This window comes from Mesoplodon densirostris, chromosome 9, assembly GCF_025265405.1.
Source record: "Mesoplodon densirostris isolate mMesDen1 chromosome 9, mMesDen1 primary haplotype, whole genome shotgun sequence".
Lineage (NCBI taxonomy): Eukaryota > Metazoa > Chordata > Mammalia > Artiodactyla > Ziphiidae > Mesoplodon > Mesoplodon densirostris.
In genome coordinates, this window is record NC_082669.1 from 13,836,962 (window position 1) to 13,858,824 (window position 21,863).

General features: G+C 39.6%; 2 protein-coding genes across 2 annotated transcripts in view; both read left to right on the plus strand.

Annotated features, from left to right (window-relative positions):
* The window catches only part of MAGI2 (membrane associated guanylate kinase, WW and PDZ domain containing 2), a 1,346,582-nt gene that overhangs the window by 1,028,068 nt on the left and 296,651 nt on the right, over positions 1-21,863 (plus strand). The gene's annotated exons all lie outside the window — the stretch shown is intronic.
* On the plus strand, positions 12,213-19,227 carry LOC132496400 (ubiquitin thioesterase OTU1-like). Its single transcript, XM_060108795.1, has 2 exons — positions 12,213-12,339; positions 16,924-19,227. Exons 1-2 carry the CDS (start codon positions 12,213-12,215, stop codon positions 17,922-17,924), a joined length of 1,128 nt encoding a protein of 375 aa, XP_059964778.1. The 3' UTR covers positions 17,925-19,227.

The window sequence follows — 21,863 nt, forward strand, 5'->3', positions numbered from 1 at the left end:
ATGCTACTGTTGTAAAAATCATGTGTACATAATTTTCTGCAAGTTAGAGAGTATCTAACTCTGCTGTTCATCTGGTGAGATTTTACTAAGCAGCCACACTTTCATGTTGCCAAAAATCACCAAAAAACATCAAATGACTCAATTAAAAATCATCCTATCACCTACAATTAGAATACGAGGAAGTTGTGGATTTAATACCAACTTAGTAGAGGGAAAAGGATCCCCAATGCTTTTGAACTTCAGTGAAATATTTAACAAACCCATTTCTTCTTTTCTTGTAACAATATTTTTTATTGAAGTATAGTTGATTTACAATGCTGTGTTAATTTCTGCTGTACAGCAAAGTGATTCCATTATACATACATATATATATATATGTATATTCTTTTTTATATTCTTTTCCATTATCATTTATCATAGGATACTGAATATAGTTCTCTGTGTTATACAGTAGGACCTTGCTGCTTTTCCATTCTATACATAAAAGCTTACATCTGCTAACCCCAACCTCCCACTGCATCCCTCCGCCAACCCCCTGCCCCCTTGGCAACCACCAGTCTGTTCTCTATGTCTGTGATTCTGTTTCATAGATAGGTTCATTTGTGTCATATTTTAGATTACACATATAAGTGATATCATATGGTATGTGTCTTTCTCTTTCTGACTTACTTCACTTAGTATGATGATCTCTAGTTGCATCCATGTTGCTGGAAATGGCATTATTTTGTTCCTTTTTGTAGCTGAGTAGTATTCTGTTCTATATATATATATATATATATATATATATATATATACATACATATATATATATATATATATATATATACACACACACACACACACCACATCTTCTTTATCCATTCATCTGTCGATGGACATTTAGGTTGTTTCCATGTCTTGGCTATTGTGAATAGTGCTGCTGTCAACAGAGGGGTGCATGTATCTTTTTGAATTATAGTTTTGTCTGGATATATGCCCAGGAGTGGGATTGCTGGATCATATGGTAATTCTGTTTTTAGTTTTCTGAGGAACCTCCATACTGTTTTCCACAGTGGTTGCACCAACTTACATTCCCACCAACAGTGTAGGAGGGTTTCCTTTTCTCCACACCCTCTCCAGCATTTGTTATTTGTACAGTCTTTAATGATGGCCATTCTGACCTGTGTGAGGTGGTACCTCGTTGTAGTTTTGATTTGCATTTCCCTAATAATTAGCAATATTGAGTATCTTTTCATGTGCCTCTTTGGCTCTCTGTATGTCTTCTTTGGAGAAATGTCTCTTTAGGTCTTCTGCTCATTTTTTCATTGGACTGTTTGTTTTTTTGTTGTTGAGTTGTATGAAATTAAACACTTGTCAGTTGCTTTGGTTGCAAATATTTTCTCCCATTCTGTAGGTTGTCTTTGTTTTGTTTATGGTTTCCTTTGCTGTGCAAAAGCTTGTAAGTTTAATTAGGTCCCATATGTTTATTTTTGTTTTTAATTCTATTACCTTGGGAGACTGACCTAACAATTTATGTCAGAGAATGTTTTGCCTATGATCTCTTTTAGGAGTTTTATGATGTAGTGTCTTATATTTAAGTCCTTAAGCCATTTTGAGTTTATTTTTGTGCATGGTGAGAGGGTGTGTTCTAACTTCATTGGTTTACATGTGGCTGTCCAACCTTCCCAGCACCACTTGCTGAAGAGACTGTCTTTTTTTCCATTTTATATTCTTGCCTCCTTTGTTGAAGATTAATTGACTGTAGGTGTGTGGGTTTATTTCTTTACTCTCTATTCTATTCCATTGATTCATATGTCTATTTTTGTGCCAGTACCATGCTGTTTTGCTTGCTGTAGGTTTGTAGTATTGTCTGAAGTCCGGGAGGGTTAGGCCTCCTGCTTTCTTCTTTTTCTTCAGGATTGCTTTGGCAATTCTGGGTCTTTTATGGTTCCATATGAGTTTTAGGATTATTTGTTCTAGTTCTGTGAAAAATGTCCTGGGTAATTTGATAGGGATTGTAATAAATCTGTAGATTGCTTTGGATAGTATGGCCATTTTAACAATATTAATCCTTCCAATCCAAGAGCATGGGATATCTTTCCATTTCTTTGAGTAATCTTCAGTTTCCCTTATTAATGTTTTATAGTTCTCAGCATATAAGTCTTTCACCTCCTTGGTCAGGTAACAAACCCACTTCTTTTCATAATAAAAAACCCAGTTATTTTTTTCTCTTGCCCAATCCACTATTCTGTGTTTCAAAACTAGAAAAGACTTCTTTCAGTGTAAACTTAAAAGACAAAATAAAATCAAAAGGTTTGCACAATAATGTGTTTTTCCTTCTCCCTCATTTTCCTAGTTTGCCACACTCACACAGTCTAAGTGAGCCTACTCGGCAACAAAGTCAAAGCTTCATTTAGAATTTAGCAGATTTTCTGCACTTAAGATAATCACAGAACAGTCCTAATAGGAAGAGAAGGACCTAGGATTTTATTCTATTCACTGTCTCCTATTTATTCTTCTATTTATTCATTCAGCAAACAGTTGTTAACCTCCTTCCTTTCAGTCATTGCTGTCCAGCAGGACTACAAAGGTGGATATGACAAGGACCAGGCTCTTGAGGAGTTTACATCCAGGAGGGGCTTTGGATATATAAACAAGTAATTGTAACACAGTATGAATAGGATGAGTCTGTAATAACCATGATGTTGGCACTAAGTCAGGAGAGTTGGGCAAGGGCACAACAGAATTTTTTTTTAAGCATGCTTCTAACTATATAATTTTATTAGGCTTTTTAGGGATGATAATTTCTCTCATCAGAAAAGAAAAGAAAATGTTGAAATCCACTGCTTATTAAATAGTCAAAAATACTGTGTTTATTTTTTAATCATGATATGATTTAAAGTAAAATGCAAACATATTTCTGTAGCATTCCACACATTATAGTAGAGGGAATGGTTCTCAGTTCAGTTCAGCAAATATTTAGTGAATTCCTGTATGTGCTATGCATTCTGATAATTACTTGGGATGCAAAAATGTGGAAACAAGTATTTCTATTCTTAAGAAGCTTACAGTATAGAAATAATGAGTGATATGTTAGCGAATATTTATAACAATGCAAATACAAATATGTAGAAAGTCCAGAAATAGTACAGAGGAAAGGGGGGGTCAATTCTATTGAGAAGAGCTTAGGGAAGGCCTCATAGAAGATGATGTCTGACAGAGTTTTGAATGATGAATAGGCGTTTGCTGGGTGGACAAGTGAAGAAAGCTAGAGGAAGAAGAAACAGCAATGTGCAAAAGCACAGTAGTGGGAAATACCTAGGAAAAGATTTATATGCCATCTCAGTGTAGGTTAATATTTTGCCTTCAGTGGGTGTTTATGTGAAGTATTAAGTAAGATGATAATTATAACTGATAAAGATGAACTATTCAGGCTTGTGGCAACCATCAAGGAACAGTATATAGTCATATATCCTCAAACAGAAGACATATAAATGCACGAGTACCTATATATAAAACCTTTCTCATGTAAATTTTTAACCAATTAGGCATAGAGATTTACTCTATGATTGATGTCTTCTTTACTTGTAAATCCCTAGAACCTGAAACAGTGCCAGGCAAATAGCAGTTACTCAATAAATGTTGGCTGGTTGGATGGATGAATGGATGGATGCATACACTTAGAAATTAAAAAGTGAAATTTGAATTAGCTGAATTCCACTTTTCCAATATAGCCTAGTCGATGCTAATCAGACCAATAGCTTACCATTGAAGCAAAAACAAATCATCTTTCCAGTTTCTGGATGAAATTTAAAAGACAAGTACATGTTAGGGACGAAATTAATTTCCTTTTTTGTAATGATTTCATCTATAAATGAACCTCAAGAATTAACAAAAATAATAGACACTACAGATATAAACAATAAATCATTGATATTTAAAATGCAAGCAATGTCATTTGACATTGAAATAATCGTGAAAATATTTTAATCAACTTTTCTAGCTCTAGATTTTCTCTGGTTTAGGCAAAGAGATGTCAATAGTTTGGACACAAAGAAAAATCCATTCTACTAAAGTTGACTTAGGGTCCTGTACTATAGAAACAAGGGTAGGGTGGTCCATTCTCAGTCAGCACTGATTCTAGGAAGCAATGGAGACAGGAGAAATGGAGGACACTGTGCCCCCCACCTGTTTTTTAACAATGAATTGAGCCAATCCCCAATGGTCCTATAATGTTCCAGAAGACACTTTCTTAGAAGAAATTACCATAGTGCCCAGAAACCATCCGACTTCTGATTATTAAGGATTCATGACATCCCAGCAATCATTTGTAGACACCAGAGATCCTGATAACATTCTTTAAACTATTTTAAAAATCAAGATCGATGTAACAAGGCTTATGTAGAAACTGCAGAGTCTAAAACATACTTATCTATCATCCTTCTGATAAAAAGCTTCCCTCATTACATGCTGTTTCATGTTTCTCCCAAGGCTAATTTTTGAATCAAGGCTTATGGTTTTCAACAAATATAAGAGCAAGGAAAGTTGACCTATCCATGAGGTTCTCCTATAGATGGGTTGAATTATGAGGTCAGTCACATCCCATTAGTTTTTATTTGCCCTCTTCTAATAGTTATTCACTTTATTAGTAAAATGGCAACAAACTGGAAAATCAACACCCTGACATTCTCTAGCTCCTGGCATTTCTCCATTTGAGCAGATTGATGTTATTGCTTTTCCTGGTTGCTACCTCTTTATTAGCTTCTCTAAAAGGTACACAAGATTAACTTTGTCAGAATCACTTGGGGAGCTTTTTAAAGATGCAGATTTCTGTGCCCCTAGACCTGCTGATTCCAAGTTTCTTGAAGTAGTGCTGGGAATGTGCATGTATATACTTTTAAAAATGGTCAAAGCAATACACGCACATGGTAAAAAATAAAAATAAAAATAATAACATTGAAATATTTATAATGCATAAAAATTTCTCCTGTCCTGCCCTTGTTGTCTCAATTTAATAGTTCTAGACATGACCTGTATTTACTTCCTTTCAGAAGAAATGAAGCCTTAACTCCCTTACCCCCCACTTGCCCTCCCCCAGTCTCCCAACTGAGTTTTAAAACTACTTTTAGTAATATTCGTACAGGTTTTGCATTATCGTGGCTTTGTAAATTTGTTCACTGACCCCAGTGGTCTATCATTAATACATTTTCTCCCTGTAAAAGGCTTTGTGGAGTTTTACTTTGTTTTTTTGTGGGGGTTTTTTTTTGTCTTTTTTTTTTTTTTTTGGCAATCTCTTTCTTAAAATGATACTTTTTTCCCCCAAAGTACCATCATATTAGGTCCTTAGAGTGTCCTCCTTTTTCTGGGCATCTTTTGTCCTCATTCTCTTCTCTGGGCTGGTTTTACAGCTGACATTTGGGGACTTTCCATTATGTCTCTCCCAATCAGAGTCCACTGTTATCCATATCCATATCCTCTTTTGTCGTGGATGCTCATTTTACTAGAGCATAGCCCTCATATGTCTTTTGATCTTGGATTGTCTGTATTTAAAAATGGAGCACTGAAAAAGTTGCTTGGGACTTCTGTGTCTGTGGCAGAGTTTGAAGGCTGGTCAAATTTTACCTGAGGTTATTAGGCAGGGGCAGGATATGAAAGTCTATTAAATAGGGTCCTTGTTTTGGAGACACCCTCATCTCTGACTTAGGGTAGGTGGTGAGAGTTCTGCATACAGATGTAGCAGGGCAGATCCTCTATATACTTGTATCCAATGTTTCCTAATCCCAAGGTTTTCTGCGATTCTGCAAAGCAATAGAGAGTCCTTCTTGTCCATGTTTCCCTTTCTTCCAAAAGCACACTAGAAAAGGAATCAGGAAATGCTTTCTGTAAAGGGTCAAGTAGTAAATATTTTAGACTTTGTGGGCCAAGTGGGCTCTGTGACAGCTGTTTAACTCTGTCATCATGAAAGCAGCCAGGGATGGCACGTGAATAAGTGAGTATGGCTGTGCTTCAATAAAACTGTATTTACAAATACATGCAGCAGCAAGATTTGCTCCGTGGGCCATAGTTTGCCAACCCCTGCTCTAGAATACACCTTCCAAAGCCATGATACATCAGTTATTGTGCCTTTATCCACATTCCATATTCTAAAATTCTCTTGAGCTGTCTTGTTTTATAAGGGCCCCTCTTTGTCAAAATGGCTCCTCTCCCCTTCTCTTCGTTGCTGTGGGTTTATTCATTTTAAAATCTTTGTTAAAGGGGATAGCCATTTATGTTCAGTCTGTCATGTTGAACTACATGTCTTAGAATCTGCATTTTTACACCCACTGAGGTTTGAGAACCACTGCATGTAGTAGTAGCAAGAAGACTCCTTTCCCACTTACTGTACAGCTTGGCAAACATTCTCCATCCTAGCCTGACCCTCTCTCAAACAAGCCTCTGCTCAGAATTTCTTCGAAGGAGAGTTTAGGAATATCCCTGGGGACTGACTTTTGAGGTAGAGGCTATGGTTATCTACTCAATAGAACAAAGCTAATTAATCTTTATGTTTATCTTTCATATCAGGCTAGGACATTGAACTATGTGCAATTTCTCATTCTCTGGGATTTTAGCACTCTTTGGGGTGTTCTATCTCATGATTGCACTATCTGAAATTTTAGTTACCTTTTAGCTCTCTGTGGAACAGCAAAGATTAACCTGGGGCCGTGAGTGCTGTGTGGACAGATGACCACCCTACTCTCAACGTGACGGCTATTGCCCCTCTTAGGGCTGGCCCTTCAGTAATGAATTTCCACTTAATGGTTACCCAGTGCTTTCCCACGCTGCCTTACCACAGTGTTCTTTGGTCCTCTCTAACCATTATTAGCTCCTTAGCAGTTTGATGAAATCCTACACTTGTTAATTAAACATCTCCTAAGAAAAATCGATATGTATGAGAAAGCCCAAGAAGTAATTCAGAAGTGTTTTCTGTGTCATGTTTTCCCACCTCATAATCAACTTATACCCAGGGCAGGCTTCCTTTTGAATTTTGAGCACACACTGTGATGGTCTCTCCCATGACTCCTCTTTTCCTGATTGGCTGCCTTATTAAAACATCCTAGTGAATCAGCCAGTGCTTCATCACCACCCACCTGCACAAATAAGTGTTCACACTTAGGTAGTGTTATACCCAGGGCAGGCTTCCTTTTGAATTTTGAGCACACACTGCAATGGTCTCTCCCATGACTCCTCTCTTCCTGATTGGCTGCTTTATAAAAACATCCTAGTGAATCAGCCAGTGCTTCATCACCACCCACCTGCACAAATCAGTGTTCACACTTAGGTAGTGTAAACCACTTAGATGGTTCTGTCATTTGCCGGAAGCAAATTAACTCATGTAATCTTTCTATTATTTGAAGTATCTGTTTAGTTTTCTAACACCGCATTTCAAACCATGCCAAAACTCAGTGTTTTAAAAGCGCAGTCAAATGTTTGCTCAAGATTCCAGTTTCTTGACAGGGATGGGCTGGGTGTTTCTCATCCACTAGTCTCACGTTGGGAGTGTTGTACAGCTGCCCCCATCAGGATCTCCCCTGGGGCTGGGATGTGCAAGGTGAGGCCTCAGCTGGGATGGATAGGGCTCCTCAGCGCTGCTGCAGCTTCTCCGTCTCCATGCCGGCTCAACAGCAGCATGGCTGAACCAGTTTACAAGGTGGCTTAGGGTTCCAAGAGAACAAAAGGGAAAGCTGTCAAGCCTCTCAAGGCCTAGCCTGGAACTGGCACAATGTTATCAAATCAAGTCACTCGTCAGCCCAGATAAAAGGGGATGGAAACTAAGCCCCACGTTTTGATGAGAGAAGTGGCAAAAAAAAAAAAAAAAAAAAAGTCCCTAGTCATCTTTTCATCTACTGCAGTATCCTTCCTATGGCTTCTTTGTTTCTGACTTCCTTGAGTTTGTTCAAAGTGCCCTGAGAAAATTATCTTTGACTTTCATGGGCATCCTACCGTCTCCCAGTCTTCTGGCACGTGTTGATACTGTTTTTGCCTTCCAGTTCTCTATCGTGCTATGAATAAATAATAGTGAATCATAATACCACATCCAGAGATGATGAGCAGCAAAATCACCAGGCCTAGGGCTTCCCTGGTGGCGCAGTGGTTGAGAGTCCGCCTGCCGATGCAGGGGACACGGGTTCGTGCCCCGGTCCGGGAGGATCCCACATGCCGCGGGGTGGCTGGGCCCGTGAGCCATTGCTGCTGGGCCTGTGCATCCAGAGCCTGTGCTCTGCAACGGGAGAGGGCACAGCAGTGAGAGGCCCATGTACCGCAAAAAAAAAAATCACGAGGCCTCTAGCTCTGTCTTTCTAATAAAAATAAAGGAACTGGTTGCAGCAATTCAGTTTGAAAGATCTTCAAAATATTCATACTCAAATCCAAGTTAGATAATTTTCTAAACGATCCCTTGATATTAACGTCATTTTTGCCTTTTTAGATGTTTATGAGCTTTAGATGCTTCCAAAAACATCTTGTGCTCTATAAAAGCCAGAAAATGGAATTGGATTTCTAGCCCGCTGACCCATGCCAATATCTCCAGTAGAGAAGAAATAAACCATGCTTGTTTAGCTTGTCACAATGTATTTACTCTCAGTTCTTTCCAAACACACCTAAGTTTCAGAACCTCACTTCATTCTGTTGAAATGCCTAACATCCCCACTGCTAGTGATGTATCCTTCAGATCAATAACAGGACACCTCAGAGCGAGGGTGAGAGCCACACTCAACACTTTCCATCCACTGTTCTTCTTCCATGACGATATGTAGGTGATACAGATGCCATAGTTGACAAAATACTTGATTTTGGCTACAAACCAAACCACTTGAAAGGATTAAAAAATTTGTTGCATCAGTTCTTAAAATTATGCTATGCTTCATCAATAACTCATTTAGTTTTTTAAAAAGAGACCTTTGTGAGCTTCCCTGGTGGTGCAGTGGTTGAGAGTCCGCCTGACGATGCAGGGGACATGGGTTCGTGCCCCAGTCCAGGAAGATCCCACATGCTGCGGAGCGGCTGGGCCCGTGAGCCATGGCCGCTGAGCCTGCGCGTTCGGAGCCTGTGCTCCACAACGGGAGAGGCCACAACAGTGAGAGGCCTGTGTACCACAAAAAAAAAAAAAAGAGAGAGAGACCTTTGTAACCCAAATAAATGCTATTACAGTACCTCTTTTTTTTTGCACATTTCTGTCTTTTTTTTCTTTGTAAATGCCTATACAGTGCTGTTTATGCCATCTTCATGTAAAATCACAGTCTAGATACAAGCTCGCTTGAGAAGGGATAACTACTATACAAGTCCTATCCTAGTTCTCATCTGTGCCCCAGGATTAAGAAGCTGGAGAAGGTTGTTGGTTGTCAGCATATTTATTAGGGAAAGGTGTTCAGCTTAAGTTAGATGCACTTGAAATAAAGGTATTATCTAAGTGCAATTAAGAAGTTTTTATCATTTTAACTTTTTAGGTCTGAGGCCAGATAACAAATACCCTTACTTATAAATGAACCAAAAAGTATCCAAATAGATACAGAAATTTACCAGATTCTGGTGTCTGGGTTAGCATATGTATTCTCATAGACAATGTCAGATTCATTCAGTTCCTGCTACTCTCTCTCCCTTCACTAATGGAACTGCGCCTTTGGTTCATCAGGAAACAATCTGCTTTTTTATAAAAGGTGCTTACTTTTTATCCATCCCCTCCCCCAAATGAATTGTAATCTCTCATCATTTACTACCCTCCCCCGACCCACCTGACTGTAAGCTGTCTGAGGTCAGGGCCTGTGTGTGACTTGATCATTAACAAATCCTCAAGGCTTACTTCACTACCATATATATAACAGATATTCAACTTGTTGATTGCACAGTGGAATGAGTCTGTGAAGCACTGATGTGCTCACATGGATTACTGTGGAGGCATGAGATGTGCTATAATATCATAGATCCTCTGTGATTATTTATGTTCCCTTTAGAGAATCATCTAAGGCTTTTCTTTTTTTTTTTTTTTTCTTTTTTTTCTTTTTTTTTTGCGGTATGCGGGCCTCTCACTGTTGTGGCCTCTCCCGTTGCGGAGCACAGGCTCCGGACGCGCAGGCCCAGCGGCCATGGCTCACGGGCCCAGCCGCTCCGCGGCATATGGGATCCTCCCAGACCGGGGCACGAACCCGTGTCCCCTGCATCGGAAGGCGGACTCTCAACCACTGCGCCACCAGGGAGGCCCTAAGGCTTTTCTTTTTCTAGTTTAACCAAACAATTCATTAGATGAATTATTTACATTTAAAGTACTTAGAATAGGACACAACATATGGAATCACTCAAAATTAGTAGCAATTATTAATATATTTATGAGACTCTTTTCCACAAATTTGAAGGAAGCCTTAGCATTCTGAGAATGAAAGATACATGAAAATATCTATGAGCAGCTTATGCTTTCCCCCTTTGGACCCTGGGAGTAAAATGATTCTGCATTGAACACTTAACAAAATAACTCTTGCCTCTTTAAATAGTTTTTGGTTTAAGGGAGATAATCAGAAAACTTTCAGAATCGTGGTGCCATGTTGATGACCCTTACTCTGTTGATAGACCGGCAGCTGAAGTAGGACCTTCAACTTCTTATGTGTGCACATGTCACTGAAAATTAGGCTGGGTGTCTTTTAGGTATGCATTGGATTCTAAGACATCTGCTAGACACTATTAGAAAAGTCAGTGACTTAATCTTCATTTGTTTAATGATGGGTCCTCATTTTTGGATATTATAACCCCTTCGAAAATAAAAGCATGTCAATCCTGAATCACAACAAATAAAAAGAAAAGTCTAAGGAGGGTAAGATAGTTGGAAAATGTATAAGGCAAGGTAAATGTTTCTGTTGAGAGAATAATACTCCCTGAATTAAATAGCTATATAGGGTGTTGGTGCACATTCCTACAGATTGTCACGTAGGCTTGTAAATGCTCAGTGAGGAGTTTGATTATAGAAACACACACGTATATATCATCATCTACAGATATATGTGCAATGTGAGAAAAAGAGGCAAGAAATATGTCTTTCATTGTTTCATCAACTAAGTCTTAGATCTAGTTCGTAATTATAAATCTTAGCATTCTAAACCAGAAGACGTCACTGAAGTCAATAGGAGATAAATTACCATGCAGACCTTTGTTTATAAGTGTAATTCTGCTGGTTCTTACAAGCTGCCAGTGAAATTAGAGATGGAGTGTGCTGGAGTCTGCAAATATCAAAACTGCTACAGCTGCAGAAACCTTATTCCTGTATCCAGCGTAATTATGTGCCTCTCACATGCTCCAGCTGAGGATTTGCATGAACTGACAAGAGCACACACGGCAAATCTTGCGTCATCATCTGATTTACTACTTTGTTCGAAAATCCAACTCTGTAAGGTGAATTCTGCATTTCTTAATGGTGAAAACTGTTGTCAGAAAGGAAAACATTTCGCCACGTATATGAGATATTGACAAAAGAAGTGGGAACTTTGTTTTGTGAAAGCAAGATTAATAACCTAGAACTGTCTTTCTCCATATCAACACCTTTGTATTCCCTCTCTCTTTGTTTTAAAGTGTTGTGTCCTGAAATTTTCACTCCTCTTGCTTCTTTCTTGTTTTTCTTTCCTATTTTCTCACCTGAAAAAAGAAAAGAATACTGGATATATTTTCTTCTATTTCTCATAAGAGAATGAAAATTTTTGCCATAAAAAAATGACTTAGATGGTCACATCTCTAAATTTATTATGAAGCACTTAATATACTTTTTTAATTTAATTTTTATTTTATGTAGGAGTATAGTTGATTTACAATGTTGTGTTAGTTTCAGGTGTACAGCAAAGTGACTCAGTTATATATATACATATATCCATTCTTTTTCAGATATTTTTCCCATATAGGTTATTACAGAATATTGAGTAGAGTTCCCTGTGCTCTACAGTAGGTGCTTGTTGATTATCTGTTTTATATATAGTAGTGTGTATATGTAAATATACTTTTAAGCATGGTGATAGACAAACTGTATCACAGCCCTGGCATTTTTTCAGAGCAGTTTCTCATGGACTTGTATAAAATTGTAATCCTGGATTAGCACATAAAAGCTTTGAAGTGTTACAGTAATGAGATTAAAGTGCATATGTGGGGGGGGTGTTTGTGCAGTGTGGGGTGTGTGTGTGTGGGGGTATGTGTGGTAGGAGTGGGCTGGGGCGGGGGTGCGTTAGATGCAGCAAAAGCCAGGAGCCGGGTTTACAAGAATCCATCCTGTGTGCAGGGAACATTCCTGGAAAACAAGGTGCCGGGACTTTCTGGTCATTGACAGTCGCTTGCAGGCTACATCGGTGGTGACAGGTATAATCTCAGAATTTACAAAGTAAAACCTCAAGTACAAATTAAAAGGTATGGAATTGTTTTCAGTGTTTTTCATCAAAGCCGAGTCCTTGAGAATATTTTTTTTTAACAAAATGCAAACGTCATTTTTCCTTTGGAAAAAAAGAACTACCTGCCATTTCCTAGAGAAAAGGTGACATTTTTCTATGAAAAGGAGACATTTTGCCCAGAGGCAAGTGGAGGCAGTTTCTGGGATCGCCTGACAGTGAGTTTACATAAGAGCAGAGCAAGAAGCTGTGCCTCCGGCAGAAATGACATTTTCCTCCCTATTCAGCTTTGCAAATTCTGAAAAATACAAGACCGATTTTTTTGGTGGTAATTCTCCCGGTCTCTTATTGATGTGTGCAGCAGCAAAACTAATTAATGTTACGAACATACACCGTGCTGAGACAAGGGGAGGTTGTACAAAGATGGCAAGCTGGCAACTGAGACAGAAATCCAGGGCTTTCCATTGGATTTCTGTCACTGACTCATCTTGTTCTGTTTCAAAATCCACCTAGCACCTCATTGCACAGCAACAATATTCCCCTCTATTAAGAATTATTCAAAATAGATATATCCATTTGCTCATTCTTTTTTTTAATAAATATATTTATTTATTTTTGGCTGTGTTGGGTCTTTGTTGCTGCCCGCTGGCTTTCTCTAGTTGCGGCGAGCGTGGGCTACTCTTCGTTGCGGTGCGCGGGCTTCTCATTGCGGTGGCTTCTCTTGTTGCGGAGCATGGGCTCTAGGTGTGCGGGCTTCAGTAGTTGTGGCTCGCAGGCTCTAGAGCGCAGGCTCAGTAGTTGTGGCTCACGGGCTTAGCTGCTCCACGGCTTGTGGGATCCTCCTGGACCAGGGCTCGAACCCGTGTCCCCTGCATTGGCAGGCGGATTGTTAACCACTGCACCACCAGGGAAGCCCTGATCATTCATTTATTCAATAAACTTTATACTGGGATGTTGAGTGGTACTCTCCACAGAGTTGGCTCTAGGGCCTGTCAGCCTCCCTTAAGGCTTCTGTGGAATGACCCCACCACAATCAACCCTTCCACTCTCACCCTAGTCTGTATAAACAGAAGCTGGAGAGGGGAAAAGAGAATCTCCAGGATAGTTTTTCTTATGTGGGATACAGCATTTGTGTGAAGAGGTAATCCAGTGGTGCCCATGAGAAAGAGAGGGGTGCTCCCTTTCCCCATCTCAATCCAAGTGAAGAGGAGGCCCTAAGGGCATCACTCATTGAAATCGGGGTTGCCTAAAGGAAGGGGGGTTGGTGGTTTGGTTTCCACATTAGACATCTGCTCAGGCAGTGGACTTGCTTCCTTTGCCAGTCAGAAGAGAAGAGAAGTGAACCGTGGGGGAGATGGCAGGATAGAGAGAGAGGACATGGCAAGTATCTGGCATGGCAAGGCTGTGCGAGTTTTCTGCGGTCGAAGTGACCGTAGGGAAGAGACCTTGACTGGAGCCCGCTGTCTTCCATGTACCACTCAAGAGAGCTGCCTACTGGGCAAGGAAACCCAGCATCAATAGGCTGGGCAGTGCAGGCTGGGCACCATGGAAATGAAAGAGGTCAAGCTTGAGCCACATATTGCACTGACCCTAGGATGAATCCACAGATCGATTCCGTAAGAGAGCCAGCCACCGGGTACCTGCCACTTCAATGGCCATTTCTCTTTCACTAGACAAACAGCCACAACCTACACCAAAAAAGAATGCCATCGCAGAGTCACATAAAGAAACCCTCCTCTGCACATAACACACTGGAAAAACTAGACCTTGAAGAGTCAAGAAGGAAGCAGTGCCCCAGAGGCAGACCATGCCTCCCCTACCTCAAAGCTGTCAGGGTCCCAGGAAAACCCATGCGGACGGTAGGAGCAAAAGAGATTTAAATCAAGCTTAGGAAGTTGAGGCGTTAATGAGACTGGACATACGAGAGCCAAAAGCGACTTAAAAGTTAAGAATTTTCCCAGGGGCATGAAAATAGTAACTGTAGAAAAAAATTACTTTATACGTTTACCCCCCATGCCATAGATGATGCTGTTCAGTAAACGGGCTGTGTGCCCACCATGCATCAGCCATCCTTTCAGGTCCTGGGGGCCCATGGATGAGTGAGACAGCCTCTGCCATTAAGGAACATATAGTCTGGTAAAGTATCACCTGGAGCTCAATCCTAAAAGGGATGCGTACAGACTGCTTAGGGGGAACAGAGGAATAAGCCTCTCACAGGAGGAGGGGGGGTGGGGAGAGTCCAGGGAAGATTTCACAGAGGAAGCGTGATTCGGAGACCTGAAGGGAGATTATGGATTGATCAAGCATGCCAGGTACGGGGAGTACCGCGTGCAGAAGTGCAGACAGCCATTCATTCTGCAGGCACAGATGGGAGCTTTTACTGTGAGCCAGGAGCTGTGCCAGGTAGGAGCCCAGCGTACAAACCCAAATCTTGAGGACATGCAAAACCCTGGGCTGTTTGTTATGCCCTTAAACCTGGGAGGCAACAGAGACGGAAGATGGAACAGAAGTTGAGGTGCAAGGCTGCCAGGAGCTTAATGTGGAAGGGAGCTATAAAACGTGCTTAGGAGGCATGGGGTGGTTATAAGTAGAGGAACAACCTGATCAAATGTGCATTTTTAGAAAGTTAACTCCAGAGTCTGTATAAAGTATGCATTGTAGGGAAACAGGAGTCAGAAGAGAAGCTAAGAAATGTGTAGGATCTCTTCCATTTTCCACTCCAAACCCACCTCCTCTAGTTCCCTGTATGGACTCCACCAACGGGCTCTCTTGCCCTAGAGCTTCCAGTTGGGCTCAGTGAGTGGGAAGAAACAGCTGGAGGTCAGAAGGCAGGAGGAGAGTGAGGTCCTGGCACTTAGTGCCTCGGGTCCTTTGCTGCCAGGCTGCTGTGTGCTGGGCATCCATCTTTTGGAATCTCAGCTCTAACAACCATGGGAGGAGAAAGAGGAAATGAAGTGGCAAATATCTGGGCAGTGGAATCAGTGTTTTCTTGTCTGAGTAGATGAGATGAGTGAAGAGTCCAGTATGTTTGCTTGTCTGGGTTTCATGCTTGAGCAACTAAGTGGACTGTGGCACCTTTAATACAGAAGGAGAAAGAAGTTTGGAGGGTGTTAGCTAATGTTTTAATAACTCATAAGGCACGAGGAATGAGACTAAGTTAGGTAATATGTGAACGAGGCTTCTATGTAAGGTCTATGTCCATAAAGTTCAACATCTATAAACTCTCATCAAAGACAACTAAGTTCTCAAGTCCACAATTTATATTTTCTTTGTTGAGGTTTATTTTATGACTCCCTTTTTGATTCCTTTTCAGGAAGAAGTGATAGCAGTAGGATTCATTTTATATTGCCAGCAAAGTCTACACTGTTAACAACTCAGTGGGATGGGAGAGGGGAAGAGTTACATGCCAAAGCCTACAACACAGAGAATGCATAGTGCTTCAGGCACTGAATAGCTGCCAGAAGGAAGAAGGAGCAGCCTTGTTTTCCATCAAATTCTTCTAGGTTTTTCCAGATGGGAGAACAACCACAAATGGGTGAAAGTTATACAGAGACAGATTTTGATTTATTTTTTTAAATAGCTTAATGACAGAGCTACCCTACAACGGAATGGGTTGTCTAACTAATAACAATATTCATTCACTGAGAGTTTCATGACACTGTGCCAGACTCTTAAACTATAATATCTGATTTAATCTCTACAATAACCCTGTGGTATAGATACCATTATTCTTATTTTGTAAATAAGGAAACTTAAGTCCAGAAAAGTTAAGAAACTAGCCAAGCTCACATCATCAGTACCTAGTAAGGCTGAGATTCAACCCCTCCTTGACCACTGTGCTACTTCCTTCCAGGAGAGTAGTCAGCTCCCTAGCATTAGAGGTTTAATCTGAGGCTAAATGATCACTTCTCAGGTGTTTCTGCTCTGGCTGGAGGTTGAACCGTATGGCTCATAAAGTCACCATCTCTCAGGTGTGACATCATGTGCTCCTCCTCTACCTGCCCTCTCTTCCTCTAACCACCCCCCACCGCTGCTGACTCTGTGTGTTATATGTGTTGTGTGTGTTTGTATGTGTTGAACTTATTCTGTTAAACAAATTCCATATTTTTTATTAATGGAGAAAGACATTGAGGAAAAGTTCTAGTTAGAAGAGAACAATACATTCCCTTTTCACTAACATATACCCTGTCTGCATATCTTACATACCTCTGGCTGACTGGTTAAAAAGACAGCTTCAAGGTCAATGCACAGAATGCATGATATTTTATAATAGCATGTTTTTTTTTTCCTTGCCATATATCCCAGTGTTTTGCTGGGAGGAAGCCAGCAAATATATCTTGCAGCCATTTCACATTTTTTATCAATAAATGGTATCTTTTGTTATTAAGAAGTACCAAATTAAAGGTGTTTCAAAACTTCTTGGAACAAGAAGACCTATGAAGTAATTGTTTTCAAGTATGTCATTCAGATAGCCAAGTTATCTAAACACAGAACTTAGAGCCCTAAGAAGATTTCACATGATCATTACAGTTCAACTGAAACTATGTTCTGTGAAAAGAAATCTATGTGGGCGGCGTCTGCCAACCTGCTGCCGGGATCAAAGCTGGTCCCACGTGTGTCTGGCCTGTGGGCAGCCGGACCGACACGATGTGGCGGCTCCGCTGCAAGGCCAAGGATGGCACCCATGTTTTGCAGGGGTTGTCCAGCCGGACCCGGATGCGGGAACTCCAGGGCCAAATTGCCGCCATCACCGGGATCGCCCCCGGCTGTCAGCGAATCCTCGTAGGATACCCGCCCGAGTGCCTGGACCTCAGCAACGGGGATACCATTCTGGGGGATTTGCCCATTCAGTCAGGCGACATGCTGATTGTTGAAGAAGACCAAACCAGGCCCAAAATGTCACCTGCATTCACAAAACATGGTGCTCCTAGTTACATCAGGGAAACTTTGCCTGTGCTTGCCAGAGCGGTGGTCCCAGCAGACAACTCTTGCCTCTTTACCAGTGTGTACTATGTCGTTGAAGGAGGAGTCTTGAATCCAGCTTGTGCCCCTGAGATGAGACACCTCATAGCACAAATTGTAGCAAGTGATCCAGACTTCTATAGCAAGGCAATACTGGGAAAAACAAATCAAGAGTACTGTGACTGGATCAAAAGGGATGATACTTGGGGTGGAGCTATTGAGATATCCATTTTGTCTAAGTTTTATCAATGCGAAATATGTGTGGTGGATACACAGACAGTACGAATTGATCGTTTTGGGGAAGATGCAGGATATACCAAAAGGGTCCTGCTTATTTATGATGGCATCCACTATGATCCGCTTCAGCGTGTCTTCCCCAACCCAGACACCCCTCCTCTGACCATTTTCTCCTCTAATGATGATATTGTTCTTGTGCAAGCACTGGAATTAGCAGATGAAGCTAGAAGCAAGAGACAATTTACTGATGTAAACCGCTTCACCCTGAGATGCATGGTATGTCAGAAGGGATTAACTGGACACGCAGAAGCAAGGGACCATGCCAAGGAGACAGGCCATACCAACTTCGGAGAAGTGTGATCCATGCATAATGAGGATTGACGCCTACTACCTCACAGATCCAGAAGGTTCTGGGTTTTCCAATAAGCTATTCGTAACCCTAAAGAACAAAAGGACACAATGCTTGAACCATCCTTTTAACCTAAAGCCACTAAGACACTGCATTCCTTGTTAAGATTAAAATTAGTGTGCAAGTTTACAGATATGTGTCTACAGTGGTGATACATGCCCTCTTTCTGCTGGGGTGACAGTATAGGTGGTCCTTGCTACCTACTGACACTAACCTGAAGATAGAGTTTTAGTATTATAAACTAGCACCCAGCAGCATTAACTTGTAGAAGAAAACAACTTCATATTTTGGGTAATGCGAAAGGCCTCAGGTGAGGCCACCGGACATAAACCACAGTGTCTCCGGTAATTGAGTCCTTTTAAAAACTGAGTTAATAGTTTCTAAATTATAAATTGATTCCTCAAGTGAAGATACTCAGAATTGTCAAAACTGATTTATATTGCAACTTGGTAGACTTTATAAATGTGTACTTCACCAGTTATAAGTACATAACAAGCAATTTTTACAGGGTTGAGTCTATTCCTTGAGAACGTTACCTAACAACAAGAACTGATAGTGCCCAGTTAAGGATTTCTAGTGTTATAAAAGTAGAATGTGTGAGGGAGGAGGTGCCTGAGCAGATTACTGAAGCTTTAAAAGACCGTTGGCCTCATGTTTTAATGCAACTCATTTATTCATCTTTGTCGCATTGGATAAAACTTTAACATTCAGCAGGATATTTTTTTTAATTGTAGTTCCTTGAAATTTGAATGCTCTATTTTTGCCTTTCTACCTAAGATTTACCTGGAGGGATTTGATTTCCTCAGCTTTTTGTTAAGAGCACTTCCTCCGACTCCTAAGAAAACTTTTCATCTAAAATTATAACGTGCTTTGGTTTGGTTTTTGTGAGATCTTTGGCTACCTAAACAGAATTTGTTTTCATGCTAGCCTTATCCCACCACTAATGCTCTTTTAAATGATTTCATGTGTCTGAAAATTAGCGCTTCTATCCACCATCTTTTACCTTGACCTTTGCATAGTTTTAAAGTAATCGGGATAATAATATTGAATGAATTTGTTTCACTTACAAAATATGACAGTTTTTAAATCTTTGCCTTATTCAGCCTTCTCAGAATTCTGCTTCATACTGATATTAGATGCGTAGCCATTTGCTTGGTGGGCTAATCCACAAGGCACGCCCTCTAAAATTTAGCTTCACTATGAGATCTTCCAGATAAAAGTTTTCTACCTCTTTTCTTAATTCTTCTGACGATCAGGGATGCTAAATTATAATTTGTTATGCATTATCTTACATAATGTGAAGAGGCCTAATATTGTAAAATTTTATTATCTTGGTCTCATTTGTGATTAAGTATCTCACTTAGAAAACCAATGGTATGGGAATTCCCTGGCGGTCCAGCGGTTAGGACTCCATGCTTTCATTGCCAAGGGCACGAGTTCAATCCTTGGTTGGGGAACTAAGGTCCCACAAGCCAGCCGTGTGGCGTGGCCAAAAAAATAAAAACAAACCCAATGGTATACTTTAAAGCACATATATATTTTAGCATATCTTCTTGGCAAGTGTTTCAAAATTGAGATTTACTTTTAGCACTTTCACTTGGTAGAGATAGCCATATAAAATTAAGGAATATGTAAACAATTTAGGAGAAATGTACCTTTAAGGAACTGTTCACAAAATATGCTTGAAATCATTAGATGACATTTCTTGAGTACCTTTTGTGTGAATAGGTCTTTTAGGCATTATAAGTTATTGTGGTCACTATAACTCAAAAGTGTTTAATTTTCTATTTAACTAAGCCTTAAAAGTAGCACTTGTGACTTTTTGAAACTTAATGTTTGGCGATCATAATGTGTACAAATGAATATGATTGAATATCTCTTTGTACCTTTCTGTCATCAGGTCTAAAAGGATTTTGTATCTTATTTCCCCCAGAAAATATTAAGTTTAAAGCTGTAGGTTAAGAATATACCACTGGGTAGCACCCACCAAATTGAGCTTTATGCATCATTATTCATAAACCTTGCCTTCCTTTCTTAAGTATTTCAGGGGCCAAACTTGATACTTGCTTACTGGAACTTTAGAGAAGTCTATTCATGCAACAGATATTTATTGAGTAATTTATAATGTCAGGCATATATTGATGTTTCCCAGCATAAATTTCTGTTGCTTTAAAATTAAGTATCCTTTATCTATCAATACATTTAATTTTTTTTTAATTTTTTATTGAAGTATAGTTAATTTACAGTGTTGTGCTAGGTTCAGGTATACAGCAAAGTGATATATATATATAAGTTTTCAGTCAATACGTTTGATTTTAATTTAACAAATTTCCAATTTAACAAATAGAAAGAAATAGAACCTGATATTTTATAAAATTAAACCTGTTATTTTAAGTGGTTTTGTTTGCATATTTAAGCTTATGCTTTTATAACAAGTCAAATATTTATTCAGGGGCTCTTAGTTTATTCTGTTTTACCTGTTAATTAGGTTGTGCGTTCTTCAGTTGGACACTGATAGATCACTCTCAATAATGACTTTTTAAATTAATCAGCTGCTGAAATTCAGCACTAGGACTTTTAAGTAATAATGTTCTGATCATGGGAAATTCAAGATGAAGCACTATTTGCAGATCATTTAATTATTGAGGATTTAAAAACCTAAACTTGTGCTAACTCTGAACTCAAGCTGGTAAGCCTCACAGACCTTAGATGTTTTTAATTGCACTTCTTATACTCTTGAAATTAGTTTATTAATGTCTGTAAATTCTAATCTTGAGAATTTTGAAATCTTGCAACAAGATTAAAAGAAACTTTTTCTTTAATTTGCGCTTGAGCAGAGTGAAACCCCTCTTCCTATTCATTCAGTTTTTGACTGCCATACAAGACTTTTTTTTTTTAATTAAAACGAGGATAGTTTACATTGGTAGCAGAATGAATGAAGATTGTGCTTTCCCATCCCCCACTCCTCCTTTCCCTTACTCTTCTTTTTCTTACTCTTCTTTGGATTTAAAGATTAGATGTAGGGCAATGAATGTACTTCTAGATACATAGAGTGATTTCAGAAGTTAATATCGCTGGGAATTTTGTGATGTGATAACCATGTGAAGACATCAGTATGGTACAACTTCTGCTAGTGGTTCATGGTTGATTTCTTAATTGTTACCCATGAATGGATAATGGGCACAGTCAAGTGATACCCTTGAAAGGTTTGGGGGCTGGTCAGCTTGACCCTGTTGGCAAAAACTAATATAGTCATACCCCTTGATTATTCCATGAAGTTCAAGTCCCAGCAAAATCAAAATCAGGAATGAATTAACATTATTCATCTATACATGCCCGTAAATGCGCCTAACTTGCACGTCTAGCTTATTCTTTCTATCTTGTGTAGGCATTAAAACATGAATGTTGCAAGTTGCCCTAAGTGAACATAGTTTTCTATGTCTTTTTTGAAAAAATTGAATAGGGAGTATAGAAGATTAACAGCAGAGTGATTTTTTTTTCTTTATGTGTCAGGTGGCCTTCCTCAACTTTCATATATTAAGATTTTTATGTTCTTTCATGTATTGAGAACACATTTGTTATTATTTGCAGCACTTTAAAAATATGAAATAAAAGTTTACATGTTAGCCCTCTCCGGGGACCTTGTCAAAGACATTAAAATATAATTCTGGAGCTACCAACTATCAGTTCTTCTTAATCAGCAGTTACCATCAGTGAATAGTGTATCCAATGGTACAACATTCTGGTGTTTTGGTAACAGTAGAACTCCATTTCAGTAACTATTTAGCAGCATGCTCTGTGCCCTAGTATTCAGAGTGTTACTTATTTCTATAATGTGATTGTTCTTTATTCATTGTACAATGCAGTATTCAAATTTGTCCTTGTAGCAC